The sequence below is a fragment of the Mastomys coucha genome, unplaced genomic scaffold (genome assembly GCF_008632895.1).
Source record: "Mastomys coucha isolate ucsf_1 unplaced genomic scaffold, UCSF_Mcou_1 pScaffold18, whole genome shotgun sequence".
NCBI lineage: Eukaryota > Metazoa > Chordata > Mammalia > Rodentia > Muridae > Mastomys > Mastomys coucha.
The window spans coordinates 89,940,503-89,958,091 of NW_022196900.1; the positions used below are offsets into that span (position 1 = coordinate 89,940,503).

Sequence of the window (17,589 nt, forward strand, 5' to 3'; positions counted from 1 at the left end):
TGGTGAGATGGCTCAGTGGGTAAGAGCACCAACTGCTCTTCCAAAGGGCCTGAGATCAAATCCCAGCAACCACATGGTGGCTCAGAACCATCTGTAATGAGATCATCTTTGGGCAGAAGCAAGTGGGGTTGAATGGAACATGTGGGGCTGACCAGAGCGAGCAGAGGTCCTAAAAGTCAATTCCCAACGACTAGATGAAGGCTCACAACTATCTGTAGTGTGTACTCATATACATAAAATAAGTAAATCTTTTTTTAAAAAAATAACATAAAATAAAAATGAAAAACTGGTATCAGCTCAGGGTTGGACAGTTGCTGAGCAGCTGGCTTCATAGAAAGAGTTGTGCATATGTGTGTGTGAATGTGCACGTGCGAGTGCGCATGCAGGTTATGGCTTAAGGAGAGTCTCTAAGAGCAATGTCTTATCAAGGCATACTGCATGAGCTGCCTCTCTGTGTGTCTCTCTCGTGTAGTCTGTGCTAGCCTCAAACTCTATGAAAGTTCCAATGACTTTGAACCAGGTGTGGTAGTTAACCCCTTTAATCCCAAGAGAAGCAAGCAAATTTCTATGTTCAAGGCCAGCCTGGTTTACATGTCTAGTTTCAGACCAGACAGGGTCTGCCTCAAAAATAAATAAACAAAAGAAATAACCTTGGGCTCCTGCCTATGTCTCCTATACTGCGATTATAAGCGTATGCCACCATATCTTATCAGTCCATCATTTTCTTATGGACTTATCAAAACAATCCTGCTGCTACTAAGAAAGATTGCTTATCGAGTAAGGGTGCTTGCTGCCCACTGTGAAGACTTGACTTGGATCTCAGGACCCACATAGTAGAAGGAGAGAAGTAACTCCAGCAAGCTATATCTTGGCCTCCATAGGTGCACTGTAATGTGCACACACAATAAAGAAACAAACTGTAGTAAAGAAATTAGGGCTGGAGAGATAGCTGAGCATTGGCTGCTCTTCCATAGGACCTGGGTTCAATTCCCAGCACCCACATGGCAGCTCACTATCTGTAACTCCAATTCCAGTGGATCCAACACATACCCATATAGGCAAAACACCAATCAGTGCACATTAAAAAAATCATTTGTGTCTGGAAAACCAGAAATGTACAGTATGTGACAGCTCAGGATCAGAATATAGTTGAGAGGTAATGGTTCTATCCTAGTACCAATAAAAGCTGATCGTTGGGAAGCAAGTGTTGAAGAAATTTGTGTATTCGTCTAGGAATATACACCTAGGCATATGCACAAACAAATTGTGTTAGGGTTACATTTATTTGTAGGGGTAGAGGATACACATGACACTAGTGTGGAGGTCAGAGAACAACTTGTAGTACGTTCATCCTGTTAGCCTTTTTTTTTTAAAGACTTCTTATTTATTTTATGCATATGAGTATACACTGTAGCTGTACAGATGGTTGTGAGCTTTCATCTGGTTGTTGGGAATTGATTTTTAGGACCTCTGCTCTCTCTGGTCCGCCCTGTTCGCTCAGGCCCAAAGATTTATTTATTATTATAAATAAGTACACTGTAGCTGTCTTCCGACACACCAGAAGAGGGCGTCAGGTCTCACATGCAGGTGGTTGTGAGCCACCATGTGGTTGCTGGGATGTGAACTCAGGACCTTCAGAAGAGCAGTTGGTGCTCTTACCCGCTGAGCCATCCCACCAGCCCTAGCCTTTTATTTTCAAAGATTTATTTATTTATTTTATATATGTAAGTACATTGTTGCTGTCTTCAGACACACCAGAAGAGGACATTGGATCCCATTACAGAAGGTTGTGAGCTACCATGTGGTTGCTGGGAATTGAACTCAGGACCTTTGGAAGAGCAGTCAGTGCTCTTAACCGCTGAGCCATCTCTCCAGCCCTCCGCCTTTTACTTTTAAAGAAATAAGTCTTACTATATTTTAGCCAACTGGCCTCTAATTCAAGATCCTCCTACCTCACTTTCTTGAGTGTGTTGACCTCATAGATACCACCATGTCTAATAGGAAACAGATTGAAACTGTGATTTACTTCTGGCTTGAATATTGCTAAAAATCATATAGGGCTTTAACATCTTTTCCCTCCTCCCTCAGATCTGGGGTCCTTTCCCTTTAAGACCCGGAAGGAGCTACGGAGTCGAAGGGCGGTGAATGAAGCTTTTACTCTGGACGACCTGAGGCAGCTCCCGGAGCTGAATCCACCAGTGCTGATGCCTAATGGCAACGTGGGTACCCCTCTGCGGGTCTTTTTAGAGTTGATCCGGTCCTGCCGTCTACCACCTCGAATCATTACCCAGCTACAACTCCAGTTCCCCAAGACCGGCTCCTCCCGGCGCTATGGCAATGTGCCCTTTCTGTATGAGGACTCAGAGACTGTGGAGCAAGAAGAGCATGTGTACACAGCAGAAGGGGAAGAGATCCCTCAGGGAACCTGCTTGGAAGATCCAGCCGCAAGCTCCTTCCATGAACCTGAGAATGAAGGGCAGCAAGAGGAAGAGGAGTCTGGCTCAGAAGATGTAAGTAGTGTAGCACTTTGCAGAGGCCAGGCCACGGCTGGGTTTGGAGCTCATTTGGTGGAATGCTTACCTGTCGGCCGCCTTACCCATCCAGTGGAAATAAGGAGGCAAACACCGAGCCCTTCTCCATGCAGTTTAATCAGGAACCTTCATTTTTACTTCTTCTCTAGCTAGCTTCTTTTATATTCTTCTATATCTCCTTCTTACGTCTTACTTATTACTACTTACATCTTATTAGTTACATACTTATTCCTAATTCTATATCTTACATCTGTCCTTACATCTTACTTCTATATCTACATCTTCTCTCCTATCCCATTACCAGCCCCAATTCTACATACTTACTCCTAAATCTCTCCTAACCCATCACCAGCCCTAATTCTACATACTTACTCCTAAATCTTATTCTTACCTCTAATTCTATCTATATCTATCTATCTATATCTATATCTATATCTATCTCTGTACATACTTACTACTATTCTTTCTCTACATACTTACTATCTATATATATACTTACTCCTATCTCTTACATCTTTTTTTTTTTAAAGATTTATTTTATTTATTTTATGTGTATGAGTACACTGTAGCTATACAGATGGCTGTGAGCTATCATGTATGTGGCTGCTTGGAATTGAACTCAGGACCTCTGCCAGCCCCACTCGCTCTGGTTTGCTTGCTCTGGTGTAATTCACTGTAGCTGTCTTCAGACACACCAGAAGAGGGCATTAGATCTCTTTACGGGTGGTTGTGAGCCACCGTGTGGTTGCTGGGATCCGAACTCAGGACCTTTGGAAGAGCAGTCAGTGCTCTTACCCGCTGAGCCATCTCGCCAGCCCTATTCTATATATCTTACTTACTCTCTCTCTCCAGCCCCCAGCCCTTGTGGGTCTCTAGTCCCTCAAGTCAGCACACTGAGCATCAGCCTCCAGTCTTAACATTGTCACCAAAATAGACATTACTTTTTCCTTTCCTTTCTCCATGAAGCAAGTGAGATGGAATCTGTTGTGAAGCCTTTTATCACTCATTGGTTGGTTGAGATTTTGAGCTCTGGTATCGTCCCTTCTGACTGCACCTGATACCTGGACTTACCGTCTTCCCAGCTCTGCAGCTTTGATTCCTCTAACACCTTAGAGTTTAATCAGGATGGGACCCTGAGGAGTCAATCCAAGAATCTTGCTGACATTCTACAAGGGCAGTTAAGCACATTGTAGCAAGGATTAGTACTCAGTTCTAAAGTTATTCTCCTGTCCATTTCCTGTCCTTAAAGAACCTGAATGTTGAAAGGAAAAAGCACAGAAGAGCTGTGGGGTGACAGCCTGGCTGTGTGGGGTGACAGCCTGGCTGTGTGGGGTGACAGCCTGGCTTTGCCTGCTGGTTCCACTGTCCCTGGCGTAATGTCGTGGGCAAATCACCTTATGTCTGAACCTAGGCTCCCTCCTGTAAAATGGGAGTCATGGCACTTACCTCACAGGAGCCCAGTTATAGGAGATGACACTTGTTCTGTCCCTTCTTTTTTATGACACAGTTGAGAAAGGCTTAGATGTCATATACTGATTAATACCACTGGTGAGGGAGCTGTTGTTCAGTGGGCTCTGTGTAGGCTGTAGAACTCAGCATGAGGCTGTAACCAAGTAGAGAAGCAAAGGGAGTCGGGAGGAACTGCCTGGCCAAAAGCACAGAACATGAGTGAGCAGGGTGGTAGGGCTTTAAGGTCTACATATGCTGCCTCCTCAAGTTACACTTGCGAGGTCCCCTCGGGGCCCAGAGACTCCTTCCTTTTAGGAAGTCAGATACAGGTCACCTCTCCTTCCCCTTCTCCCAGGACGATGACCGGGGTGAGGAGTGGGAGCGACATGAAGCTCTACATGAGGATGTGACCGGGCAGGAGCGGACTACAGAGCGGCTCTTCGAGGAGGAGATTGAGCTCAAGTGGGAAAAGGGGGGCTCTGGCCTCGTGTTCTACACCGACGCTCAGTTCTGGCAGGAGGAGGAAGGCGGTAAGGGCAGGTAGCAGTTGGGTGTGGTTGCTGGGACAATGCTGGAGATGGATTAACTCCTAAAGAGAAGAGGGTTGGCTCAGTTTGGAGGCCTCAAGGCGTGGCAGTCGTCTTCTGCCTGTGGTGACTCTGCACATTATAGTTGGAGCCCGTGACGCAGGAAGCCTGTTCACCTCACAGCTGGGGTGCAAAGGAGAGCAAAGGAAGAAGGAACTTGGGTTTCATAGTCCCTTTTGAGGGCATGAATGAAGCTCCACCTCTTAAATCTCCCGTTACTTTACACTTTACCTGGGACTAAGCCTTTAACATGTGGGTCTGGGGACACAGGGGATGTTTAGGACCCAGACCATTAGGTTGGTGCCCAGGCAGGGGCTGTCAAACTAAGGTTGGGGGTCTCTGCTCCACATGATGGATTTCCTGACAGCCTAAAAAAAGCTAGGAAATGGCTTCCCTCCTATATAAATGCAGAATGGTCTTCCTATTTTGGAATGAGGAATTGTGGACTAGAATCTGGAAAATCTGTCTAACTCTAGATTTAGCTTGAAACACATCTAGGAGTCATTGGGGTGGGACATAGAGTTTGGTAGCAGAGCATTTTTAGTTTGTCCTAGCCCAAGGACCAAAGAACTCTGAGTCACTAACCCATGCCTCTGCATGCTTTTGTCCTTGTAGATTTTGATGAGCAGACAGCCGATGACTGGGACGTGGACATGAGTGTCTACTATGACAGAGGTACGGAGCAAGGGGTGGCAGTCCTGTATGCTAGCCACACCTGCTTGTCAGAGGCCAAGTACAGGGGCAACCCACTGTACACTCATTGTCAGTATGCTCAAGGGAAATGGTTCTAGAACCCCCATGGACACCAAAATCTGCAGCAGATGCTTTCTTACACAGTGGTAGAATATTTGCTTAGACCTACACATGGCCTCATGCATACTTAAAATAATCTCCCTCAAGAAAATTATTGCCAGGCAGTGGTGGTGAATACGTGTAAACCTAGCAGAGACAGCCAGGTCTTTGTGAGTTTGAGACTAGCCTGTTTTACAAAGTGAGTTCCAGGGCATCTGGGGCTACACAAAGAAACCCTGTTTTGAAAAACAAAAACAAAGTTATCAGGGGCTGGGGCTACAGCTCACTGGTATTTTCCTAACCTATGTCAGGCCCTGGGTTCAATTCCAGCACCAGGGGAAAAAAAATAATGACTCACCAGCTATGGTGGTATAATGTATACTTGGGATTCCTGCACTGGAGAAGTGAAATGTGCTAGTTGCAAGTTTGAGGCCATCCTGGGGTACAGGAAGATCCTAGCTCAGAAGGAACCAACAAACTATCTGTAGACTATGGATGCTCTGAAATTGTACTTAGGGAATAATGATGGACACAGGGAGTCTTGCGTGTTGGTGCAGATGCAGTTGTTTTCTGAGTAGTTTTATACTGCTTGGATCTGCAGGCGCAGAACCTGTAGAAAGGCCGACTGTTCTCACCATCTCTACCTGAGAGGACTCACTACCTGCAGTTGAGTTTGAGTGCTGATGGTCGGCAGACCCTTGATCCTCTCTCTGAGGCTAGCCTGTGGGGACACCCCTCTGTGGGCTCTGGGTGAATAGGCTCTAAGTAGTTAGAAGCTTGGCTTTTGGTCAACTCATAATTCTGAAGTGAGAAACAAAGTGGCCTCAAAGTCAGACATCCATCCTCCTCCTGCCTCCCAAATGCTGGCATTAAAGATGGATTCCATGATTCCTTGCCCTTTTTTAGATAGGATTTTTGTTGTTGTTGTTGTTGTTGTTTTTGTTTGTTTTGTTTTTTCAAGACTGGGTTTCTCTGTATAGCCCTGGCTCTCCTGGAGCTTATTCTGTAGACCAGGCTGGCCTCAAACTCAGAAATCCGCCTGCCTCTGCCTCCCAAGTGCTGGAATTAAAGGCGTATGCCACCACCATGCCCTGCTGAGATTTATTATTTTTGTCTTATATGACTGTGTGTTTTGCCTGCATATAAGTATACCATGTGCCTGGTGCCCTTGGAGTGCATAGACGGCATCAGATCCCCTGGAACTGGAGCTACAGACAGTTGTGAGCTGCCTAGTACATGCTGGGAAATGAACCCAGGTCCTATAGAGGATCATTACACTCTGACTGCTGAGCCAGTAACCTGACTTCTGACTTCATCCATGTCATTCTTTGACTTTTCTGCCCGGTCCCTCAACTGGAAGAAGAGAGCTGTGGTTCCTGTTCTTGTTGAGCCCCCAAGCTCCTAAAAGAGATTCTATAAGACATTATGAAAATGAATCAGGAATCTTGTGAGGGGACCCCAGGAACCTCATCCTCCTGGGAAGAGGGACCCTTTTACAGAATGGGTTGTGTTCCCTCAGATGGTGGAGACAAGGACGCCCGTGACTCTGTCCAGATGCGCCTGGAGCGGAGACTCCGTGAGGGTCAGGAAGATGGCTCTGTGATAGGTCGCCAAGTCGGTACCTTTGAGCGCCACACCAAGGTAAAAGCATGGTTAACCACGATGCCGTTCCCTCTTCCTCCGTTGCTCGTGCTCCAGGGAACATGTCCCCTCTCCCTTCTTCTGTCTTCCCTTCCCTCCATTCCTTCCTCTCCTTACACCCCTTACATCCTTTGAGGCAGGGTCTCACATGGAGCCCAGCCTGACCTCGCACTCAAATCTCCTGCCCCAGCCGCCACACTTGAGCCACTTCTCCGGACTCTCACTGCTTCCTTTGCAGGGTATTGGCCGGAAGGTGATGGAGCGCCAGGGCTGGGCTGAAGGCCAGGGCCTGGGTAGCAGGTGCTCTGGGGTGCCTGAGGCCCTGGATGGGGATGGCCAGCACCCTAGATGCAGGCGTGGATTGGGGTAAGTGCATCTGAGGGACTCCCCAGGTCATAATCCAGCTGTGCTGCTATTTGGTTTCTCTCTTGCCATTGCTTTTGGGGTGGGTGTGGGCACCCCTAAATGAACAGCACCATAGCAGATGTAGAAGTAGATGACACTGTCCTTTATTTTCATTTTAAACCCAGTCCCACAACTTAAAAGGATCATGGAGCCCTTAGGGAAGTCATTTCCTCAAGTCTGAGTTTGGCTTGATAAGTCTGTTGTGGGAATGAAAATCCCCAGGTTCCTGATAGTTGACACAGCTCTCCAGAGGCTGGAGAGCAGAATTCGGAGAGAAAGCTTTGTCTTTGGTGTTGGAGGTATGGCTTGGGGATGTTTGCCTTGCCCTGGTTCAGGCGCTATCAGCACGAGACCCTTCTGGTAGGACAAACAAGACATGTACTAGTTACTTCCCGTCTCTTGCCAACCTCTTTACTGGAGTTTGAAGAGAGCAGCCTTCTCACCAAGAGCCCTGTTTTATCCAGATACCATGGAGAGAAGTTACAGCCATTTGGGCAACTGAAGAGGCCCCGTGGAACTGGCTTGGGGCTCATTTCCACAATCTATGATGAGCCTCTGCCCCAAGACCAGAGGGAGTCCTTGCTCCGGCGCCAGCCACCCACCAGCATGAAGTTTCGGACAGATACGATTTTTGTGAAGGGTTCTAGCTATGCCTTGGACAGACCTTCAGAGCCTGAGTGAGCCTAAGTCCTTGGCCAGGATCACTCTGCTGCAGGGACATAGCTCTCTACCCGGATCTTGCCGTGTGGACCTTTGAAGCAGCCAAGAGCCTGGGAGTAGCAGTCTGTGTAGCAGGCTCACTGTTTCTCTACCTCAAAGATGATTTCACAAAAAGCCCTTCTGGCCAGGCGGTGGAGGCACACGCCTTTAATTGGGAGCCAGAGGCAGGTGGATTTCTGAGTTCGAGGCCAGCCTGGTCTACAAAGTGAGTTCCAGGACAACCAGGGCTACTCAGAGAAACCCTGTCTCGAAAAACCAAAAAAAAAAAAAAAAAAAAAAAAAAAAAAAAGCCCTTCTGTCTCCTGTGGAGTTTATGCCTAAAGGCCTTTCCTTGGCCTCCAAATCCTAGTGCTTGTTTGGGTTTGCCCCAGAACACTGAAGATCTGGACTGCCTGTGGCCCAGTCAAGTCGGTCTTGGGGGTTGTCTAAAGAAGAGTTCCATGAAGCAGGAAAAGAGACCAGGGAATTGATCCGAGAGCGTCGGCGGCCCCTTACCACCTCTATCCTCTGGCTAGGGACCGATCTGCTCGAGAATAAACCAGTTTCCCCGGCATGGAAACCTGCCTTAGTGAAGCCTGGGGAAATCTTAAGACACAGCGGCGGGAGATGTGCGGCTGCGTGACCACAGCCTATGACGTGGTCGTATGGGCGGGACTTCCTCTCCAGACAAGTTCCGGCGGAATCCGGAAGTTGGGGCTTTTCCCTTCCTTGCCGGGTAGTTTGTTCGTTTTCCTGCTTGGGTTTCCTTAGTTTACTTAGGGAGGCGCCGGTGGGCTGCCTGCTCCACCCATGGCGGGGGCCCCCCTGACTACGGCCTTCGGGCAGGCTGTGATCGGGCCCCCGGGCTCGGGGAAGACCACGTACTGCCTGGGCATGAGTGAGTTTCTGCGAGCGCTAGGGCGGCGCGTGGCGGTGGTAAACCTGGACCCAGCCAACGAAGGGCTGCCTTATGAGTGTGCCGTGGACGTGGGCGAGCTGGTGGGTCTGGGAGACGTGATGGACGCGCTGCGCCTGGGGCCTAACGGTGGCCTGCTCTACTGCATGGAGTACCTGGAAGCCAACCTGGACTGGCTGCGCGCCAAGCTAGAGCCCCTGCGAGGCCACTACTTTCTCTTCGACTGCCCCGGCCAGGTGGAGCTCTGCACGCACCACACCGCCCTTCGAAGCATCTTTTCCCAGATGGCTCAGTGGGACCTCAGGGTGTGTCTTGGGTCGGGCAGATGGAGTTCCTGAGAGAGGGAGGCGGATAGGTGCCACGCCCCCCAAGTACACTGCGAGATAGGGGCTGTGTATGAAGCAGAGCTAAAGCCTCTGAGATAGAATTCTAGCCCTGCCCCTAACTCATTTTATGGTCTGGGGAAGTCCTTTCACTCAGTTTTGTCAACTCTAAAATGAATGTGTTAGCTCTCAATTGAGGATTTTTAAAAAGCAGTGGAAGTGATTACACAAAGTGGCTTTAGCGATTGTTTAGTCAGTGTGCAGAAGTGTAATGAAAGAGTATCGAACCCTTTGCCCACTGCCGGGACTCTAAGAGACCTTGGAAGAGGTGTTGGAGATTTATTTAGCTCATTGGTAGAGATCTTGTCTAACAAGCAGAGACCATAGTCCCTGGGCTTGGTCCCCAGAATAAATAGTAGGAAGGACAAAGTGGTAAAATTGCTCCATATCTTCTGAGAGGAGGACATGGTGTTATTAGAATTAAATACAAGAGGCAGGGACAGTGTCTCGGGCCTGTAGCCCCAGCACTTGGTGTGTGGAGGCAGAAAGATCGTGACTTCCAGGCCATAAAACCCTGTCTCAAGCACACACATCAAGGAAATAGAACAGTACTGAGGAAGGATACACTGCATCCGTAGGCAGTCTCGCAAGGGAGACGTGGGCCCAGAAGTTTCCTTCCACGCTGGTCAGTCTTCCTCTCACCCTGCTCCTTCTGCTCACAGCTGACTGCTGTCCACCTTGTGGATTCTCACTACTGTACAGACCCGGCCAAGTTCATCTCAGTACTGTGTACCTCCCTGGCCACCATGCTGCACGTGGAGCTGCCCCACGTCAACCTCCTCTCCAAGATGGACCTTATCGAGCATTACGGGAAGCTGGGTAAGAGACCTGCCTGCAGCGTGAAGGGAGCTGCCTCGCTGCCTTCCTGACTTCTGGTCATTTGTTATGTGCGTTGTGCCAGATGCTGCAGTTGATTTGGAGAGGGAGATAAGTGCTACAGATGAGGCGTTAAAGGGATTAAAACGGATGGTAGGACAGCGGCTGGCTGAAGGAAGTGGATCACGGTTCACTGCTCTGAGGGAGACCATGGCACCCTGACTTTTGGGTAACTGTTCTAGCCTATAGAGTAGAGGCAAAGTACTGGCGTAGTCTGAGCTGTTATAATGAAACTACCGTCAACCTGGTGGCTAAAACAATGGACATTTATTCTTGTTCTAGAGGGTGGGAAGTCTTAAGACCTAGACACAGTATACGTGGAGTCTGGCTTGTAGATGGCTTCCTTACCCCTGTGTCCTCTCATGGCAAGGGGAGTTGGGTAGTGTCGCCATGGCCAGCATATTTTTCTGCCAGATTCTTTGCTGTGCTCATAGTGTGGGCTCCTTAAACTCTGAAGTTATAAAGGAAGAAAGCTGATGTCTGCAGGAGAGCAGGGAGGGAGGCTGGGAAAATGACATGGACGTGACCTTGCCTCCTGGTGAGGACATGGGGATGTCAGCCGGGTCTCTCGGCTCATCCTGGGGGCAGCTGGCCACAGCCCAGTGGCTACCAGGTGCGCTTTCCCTTTTTTTTTTCCCCATTTTTCTGAGACAGGGTTTCTCTGTATAGCCCTGGCTGTCCTGGAACTCACTCTGTAGACCAGGCTGGCCTCAAACTCAGAAATCCACCTGCCTCTGCCTCCGTAGTGCTGGGATTAAAGGCGTGCGCCACCACTGCCCAGCGCTTTCTCTTTTTATTAGGAAACTATACATAGAAAGCCTGATATTGGAGCATCTGCTCTGGTCCTACCTTAGGGAACTGGCCAGGAAGGGAAGGTGCCTTACCCAAGAGGCCTTGCTGCTGGACTGAACAGCGATGCAGTTTGACCAGCATCTACTCAGTCCTTCCAGTATGTATGCTAAGGCCCTGGGTCTGACCAGGCTTCATGAAGCAGGGACTAAGCATAGCTCTCAGTACCTGTTTGACACTGGTGTTGTGTACAGCCATTGGCCGGCTGTTTCTGTGTACAAATGAGGTGATGGCTATACAAGCCTTAGTCCTCACAGTTCCAAAAGTTCCTGTCCACATGGCTGCCTCATAAGTGGTAGATGAAATCCAGCCTTTCAGCCAGGTGCAGTGGTACGTGTCTGTAATCGCAGCACTTGGGAGAGGAAGGCAGGAGTGGGATCAGGACCAGCATGTTGTGTGATACACAGAGGTCAAAAGAGGCCGGCTGGGCCCTGAAGCTGAAGTACAGGGGTTGTGACCTACCTATGGAGATGCTGCCCCTTTAAATTAAGTTTATTCATTTATTGGGGGCGAGGAGGAGAATGTGCTTGTATGGAGTTGTTTTTCTCCTTCTCCTGTGTGGGTCGCAGAGATTGACCTCAGGATTGGCTCCAAGTGTCAGTGTGCATGGGCAATCTCAGCACATGCGTTTTAATTAGGGTCTCACTAAATTGCCTAGACTGACCTTAAATTTACTATGTAGTCTAGGCAGCCTTGAACTTCTTTTTTTTTTTTAAGATTTATTTTATTGTATGTGTATGAGTACGCTGTAGCTGTACAGATGGCTGTGAGCCATCATGTGGTTGCTGGGAATTGACGGCCCCGCTCGCTTCAGCATAATACGCTGTAGTTGTCTTCAGACGCACCAGAAGAGGGTGTCAGATCTCATTACAGGTGGTTGTGAGCCACCATGTGGTTGGTGGGATCCGAACTCAGGACCTTCGGGAAGAACAGTCAGTGCTCTTACCCGCTGAGCCATCTGGCCAACCCAGCCTTGATTTCTAACCCTAGTAACTTGCCTGCTCTTATACCTGGGATTACCAGCCTATGCCATCAGATCAAGAGAGTATTTCTCTTGTGTGTGTGTGTGTGTGTGTTTGTTTTGAGGCAGGGTTTCTCTGTGTAGTCCTGACTATCCTGGAACTTGCTTTGTAGACCAGGCTGGCCTCAAACTCCAGAGATCCACCTGCCTCTACCTCCCAAGCGCTGGTATTAAAGGTGTGCACCACCACCGCCTGACAGTCCCCCTCTTTTTAGTAACATCATGTCACTGCAACAGCAGGTGTCTTAGTAAATGTGAGTAATGTGGGTCGGCATGCATCTTGTGCCCTTACCCTCAGCACACAGAGGCTGAGGCAGATTAGCTGTGAGAGCCAGTCTGGGGCAGCTCACACGGTGAGTGGCAGGCTAGCCAGAGCGGAGGTGTGAGCCACTGTCTCAGAGAAATAATGACAAAGAAGGCACAGTCCCAGGCTTTGGGTCTCTCATCTCTCATAGTACTGTAGTCCAGGCTAGCTCTCCACTGCCTGTTCTGTTCAAGTCAATTGGTTTTGACCCTCAACCCCCAAGAGCTGAGGACCGAACCCTGGGCTTTACCACTGAGCTAAATCCCCAACCCTGGTTGGTGGTTTTAATTCCTCTTAAGGTGCTAGGGATAGAACCCAAAAGGCCTTAAAAATGCTAAACATGTCTGAGCTGAGCTGTGCCCTCAGCTGCCCCAGTCCTGAGGCCTTTAGCCTGGTGTCGGCAGTTTCTAACTCTGGTTTCTCTCTTCAGCCTTCAACCTGGACTACTACACTGAAGTCCTGGACCTCTCCTACCTGCTTGACCACCTGGCCTCAGACCCTTTCTTCAGTCACTACCGACAGCTCAATGAGAAGCTAGTACAGCTCATCGAAGACTACAGCCTGGTCTCTTTCATCCCTCTGAACATCCAGGTATTGGACAGTAAGAGATCTCTTCCCTGTGCCTGCAGCTCTGACATGCCGAGAACATAGAGAGATTTGATGTCCTGGGTCTGTCCTTGGTTTGCTTTCAGGACCAGGAGCAGTGATTCCAGTAAAAAGCAAAGAGCAGACCTCAGTCCGGCTGATTCTGAGCCACCAGGCGCCTCTCTGTTTTCTCATGTTTCCTCCCATGTGTGAATGAACATGAGTGAGTCCAGACAGTCATCAGCAAGGTGACCCGCCACCAGGGGGTCCATTTTAGCTCAGTGGCTGTGTTGAGTTTGCAGAGTAGCCCAAGACCTCCATGTCTTTCATCTTTTTTTGTTGTTGTTTTTTGGTTTTTTGAGACAGGCTTTCTCTGTGTAGCCCTGGCTATCCTGAACTCACTCTGTAGACCAGGCTGGCCTCGAACTCAGAGATTGCCTGCCTCTGCCTCCCAAGTGCTGGGATTAAAGGCATGCACCACCACCACCCAATATGTCTCACCTTTTTTTTTTTTTTTTTAAGATCTATTTATTATTATATGTAAGTACACTGTAGTTGTCTTCAGACACCTCAGAAGAGGGAGTCAGATCTCATTACGGATAGTTGTGAGCCACCATGTGGTTGCTGGGATTTGAACTCAGGACCTTTGCAAGAGCAGTCGGTGCTCTTAACCACTGAGCCATCTCTCCAGCCTGTGTCTCATCTTTTTAAGCAAAGATAACCCAGGAGACAATGTGGCCTTTGATTCCTTCGTGCAGTGGAGACCTGAGCTAACTTCCCCTCTAAGTTGGTGATTCTCAGCTTGGGGCTTTGTGACCCCTTTGAAGGTTGCATAACAGGTACCCTCCATTTCAGATGTTTACATTGTGGTTCATAACAGTAGCAACATTACAGTTAGGAAGGAGCAACAAAATAATTTTATGGCTGGGGGTCACCACAACACAAGGAACTGGATTATTTAGGTGAAGCACTAAGAAGGGTGAGAACACTGCTTTGACACCACACTTGGCTCCTGCGGTGTGACAAGAGTGCCAAGCCCGAGGATTTTCCCTGCTAGCACTGTGCTGAGGGCTGAGCACCTTATTTTGATCTGTGTTTCATTGAGATATATGGACTGTTCTCACTATTGTATGTGGTTGAGGAAACCGTTACAGGACAAATAAAATCAGTGCGCTCACTGATAGTAGTTCTGTTCAGACACTGAGGGACATTGACCTGCACTGACTTCTGACCTTAAAAGGCTGCTTGGCCCAAGAAGAGAACAGTGAGACGGTTTTCTAGGATGGTAGGGAGGTTCCCATAGGAGAAGGCCCTAGGCAAGCACTGCACAGAGGAGCCGACCTTCTAACCTTCTAATCTGGGTAGTTGTCATCTGCCTAGCCAGGCCCCTGGGGAATGGAGGGCTGTCCTGGGCCAAGGAAGGTGTGTGTGTGTGGAACTGTCATAGGAAGAGTTAGAGGAGGCTAATTAGGTATGGTCTCAGCTCTCCACACCTGATTCACTCATTGAGTTACTTCTCTTCTCTGCTCAGGACAAGGACAGCATCCAGCGAGTCTTACAGGCTGTGGATAAAGCCAATGGCTACTGTTTTGGGGTTCAGGAGCAGCGAAGCCTGGAAGCCATGATGTCTGCTGCAATGGGAGCTGATTTCCATTTCTCCTCGTATCCTTGGGGAACAGGGAAAGGACGAATGGAAGAGCCTCAAACACAGAAGGCTCGAAAGGAAATAGCATTGGGCTACTGGGAGAAGTGCAAGAGTTTCAGTTTGCTGTCTGTGTTACGTTTAAAGGAGAAAGAGGTGCTGGAGGAAGGGGAAGGAGGCGTGGCTGGTAATGGAGCGCTGGGGTGTAGCCCAGGATAGAATCCTTGCCTTCTGCCATTAGCTCAAGGATAGGGATTTATTTACTTTGGTGTTTTGAGACGGGGTCTCTCTACCCCAGCTGGCCTACAGCAGCCTGTGTAGTGTATGTTAGTCTTGATCTTCCTCCTGGTTTTCTGAGAGCTGCACATTTTAGGAACCATCCCGTAAGTGTGGAAAATGCACTTAGTGGGTGTAATTAGGGGCAGCAGAGCTCTTAAAAGTCTTGCTAAATAAGGTGTGTAGTGGGAGAGCAAAAAGGAGCCAGGCATGAGGTTTCGTGCCTGTAAACCTGTAGTTGGGAAGCCGAGGCAGGAAGCTTACCAAAAGCTTGAGGCTAACTTGAGCTACAAGTAAGAGCCTGTCTCAAAAAATGACAAAGGAGAATAGAGAAAGGGGTATTGGTTGAAAACTATGGAAGAAGTTGAACAGTTAGTGACAGAGCGGTCATGGAGTGGAGAGGGGACAGGTCTACCTACAGAAGAGATGAGCTGGCAGAGGGCACCGCTGAACAACCAGAGCTGTATAAAAGGCAGCTGGGCCTTTGGGGTGGGGATGTGACCAGTTTGTGTGTTCCTTGGGTCAGGCACTGTTGGAGAGGCGGGAAGGAAAGGCCTGTCCTTTAGGTCGATGGTTCTAGAGACAGAGTGTTTGCCCGGGTTGCTGGAGATAGGAATTTAGATATATGTGTCTGGAGTAGTGGCAGCAGAACATATGACTCACGAGACTGCCAAGGTTATGGCTCATGTGTCCCTAGTGTTAGCATTGTCCCTTCTGTGTTCTGTCCCAGAAGGAGGGGACAGACCCTGTGGCCCAGGAAGAATAGAGAGCTCTTTGCCTTGGTAGGAAGAATTGAGGTGGCAATAGGTACCGAGCACCTGCTTGGTACCAGGGGTTGGGGGGAAGGGACTCATGTGACCTTGCAGATGAGAAAAAAAGGGAATAGCGGAGACAGGATTTGAACACCCTGGTCTGGCTCTAGAGCGTCTGCCACACAAGCTGGAAGACCAGTGCTCCCTGCTCCTTTGGCATAGTCAGTGTGGGGAAGGAACTGGAGCCCCGAGGGAGGGCTGCATGGGGTGGCTCACACCCACCTGTGGGCACTGGGGCAAAAGAGATGTGTTTGGATGGTAGTCGTCAGAAGACAGCAGGCAATTCGTGCCCAGGCCAGTCCTCCATCTTCTGCTGTATCTAAGCCTTAACACACCTCCCTCAGCACTCTAGGTATCCAGGAGAAGTACTTAGCATCCTCGGACCAGCCCACAGAGCAGGAAGCCATGAGGCTGTAACACATGGGGCCTGGATAGCTGTGGACAACTCAGCAGGGTGGAGACCCAAACCCACCACGTCTAGCCAGAGCGGAGGCTGGGAGGAAACCTCCCTCCCTGCAGAGAACTAATGAGTAAGAAGCCACATGGTGCCCACAAGCTCAGGGCCCAGGAGACAGGAACCAAACGTTGAGGAATGGCCCTGCTTGGGCTGCAGTGGATGTGCGTGCTAGGATATGAGATTATTTTGTATTTTTTTGGAACTTTAAACTTTTCTTCAACCCTCTGGACCCAGGGATTTGGAGAACAAAGAAATGTCTTTGTCCTCCCAAATAGTCTGTTTCTTTGTTTTTAATACGTTTCTTTAGTGTGTGTCTGGACTGCTCAAGCATGTGTGTGTGTACGCGTGGGTAGGCAGGAGTGCATGTGTGTGTGCACGCGTGGGTAGGCAGGCGTGTGTATGCAGGTCACAGGGTAACTTGGAGCTGGTTTTCTCCTGAGTTCTGGGGTTGGACTTGTCAGGGACTTGATGACAGATGCCCTTACCTGACACCCTTGTTCTTCAGGTCAGTGGCTCACAGCCTGGGCTCAAGGAGATTACAGCTCTGCACTAGACTCCCGTCTTGTGATTTTGCAGTTCTTCAGTGCTAACTAACAGTGAGCTTTAAGCTCAAGCATCTGCAGGCCACTCACATGGACCTTATTTGGGCCTTTTTTTTAAAAAGATTTTATTTATTTTATGTATGTAAGTACACTGTCGCTGTCTTCAGACACACCAGAAGAGGGCGTCAGATCCCACTACAGATAGTTGCAAGCCACCATGTGGTTGCTGGGATTTGAACTCAGGAGCTCTGGAAGAGCAGTCACCTCTGAGTCACTTCTCCAGCCTCCATAATGCTTTATCTTTATCCTATGTATTTCATGGTTTTGTTCTGCTTCTGACAAATACTAGTCAAAGTTTGAAAAATTAACATAACTTGGGCCAGAGATGTAGCTCAGTAGTAGCTGGCACACGCAAGGTGCAGGGCTCAGCCCCCAGCACTACAACAGAGGAGCAAAGGACGCCTTCAGAAATGAGTGATCTTAATCATGTGTGGTGGTAAATGCCTCTAATTCCAGCACAAGATGTGGAGGCAGTAGGATCAGGAGTTGAAGGTCAGCCTTGGCTATATAGTGAGTTTCAGACACACCTGGGCTGTATGAAACCCTTGTCTAAAGAATATTTGTGCAAAGTGAGTTATTTAAGTAAAAATATTTAACGTATACTAGGACAGTTGTCTGGGAACAGTAATGTTTCCCTTTGCTGTTTGTGCTGCTGGGGGACTGCAATTTGCATTTCCGGCCAGTAGGTGGCAGTGTCGATTTAGTTTTGCCCACACAACTGAGTGGAAGGGCCTGATGGCCAAGAGGCACTTGTGCCAAAAG

At 48.9% G+C, this 17,589-nt stretch overlaps 2 protein-coding genes and 1 long non-coding RNA gene across 4 annotated transcripts in view; 2 read left to right on the plus strand and 1 right to left on the minus strand.

Annotated features, from left to right (window-relative positions):
* The window catches only part of Gpatch3 (G-patch domain containing 3), a 9,633-nt gene extending 1,281 nt beyond the window's left edge, over positions 1-8,352 (plus strand). Inside the window, exons 2-7 of the mRNA XM_031378977.1 lie at positions 2,089-2,510; positions 4,336-4,510; positions 5,183-5,242; positions 6,879-7,000; positions 7,239-7,366; positions 7,870-8,352. Of these exons, the coding sequence (XP_031234837.1) occupies positions 2,089-2,510; positions 4,336-4,510; positions 5,183-5,242; positions 6,879-7,000; positions 7,239-7,366; positions 7,870-8,086 (1,124 nt within the window). The 3' untranslated portion in view covers positions 8,087-8,352. The remainder of the gene's footprint in view (positions 1-2,088; positions 2,511-4,335; positions 4,511-5,182; positions 5,243-6,878; positions 7,001-7,238; positions 7,367-7,869) is intronic.
* Positions 7,494-8,717, minus strand: LOC116096792. The gene is made up of 2 exons (XR_004121108.1): positions 8,621-8,717; positions 7,494-7,762 (listed from the first exon to the last, which is right to left on the minus strand). It is a non-coding gene; the product is annotated as an uncharacterized LOC116096792 (long non-coding RNA).
* A 67-nt stretch (positions 8,718-8,784) lies between these two features.
* Positions 8,785-16,497, plus strand: Gpn2 (GPN-loop GTPase 2). Of its 2 annotated transcripts, none has more exons than XM_031378978.1 (5): positions 8,785-9,325; positions 10,066-10,222; positions 12,884-13,044; positions 14,570-14,700; positions 16,113-16,497. In XM_031378978.1, the coding sequence occupies exons 1-5, from the start codon at positions 8,915-8,917 to the stop codon at positions 16,183-16,185; spliced, it is 933 nt and encodes a 310-aa protein (XP_031234838.1). In that variant the 5' UTR covers positions 8,785-8,914; the 3' UTR covers positions 16,186-16,497. The 2 variants fall into 2 exon arrangements, with proteins under 2 accessions (XP_031234838.1, XP_031234839.1); XM_031378979.1 differs by having other exon boundaries at positions 8,785-9,256.
* Positions 16,498-17,589: the final 1,092 nt, after the last annotated feature.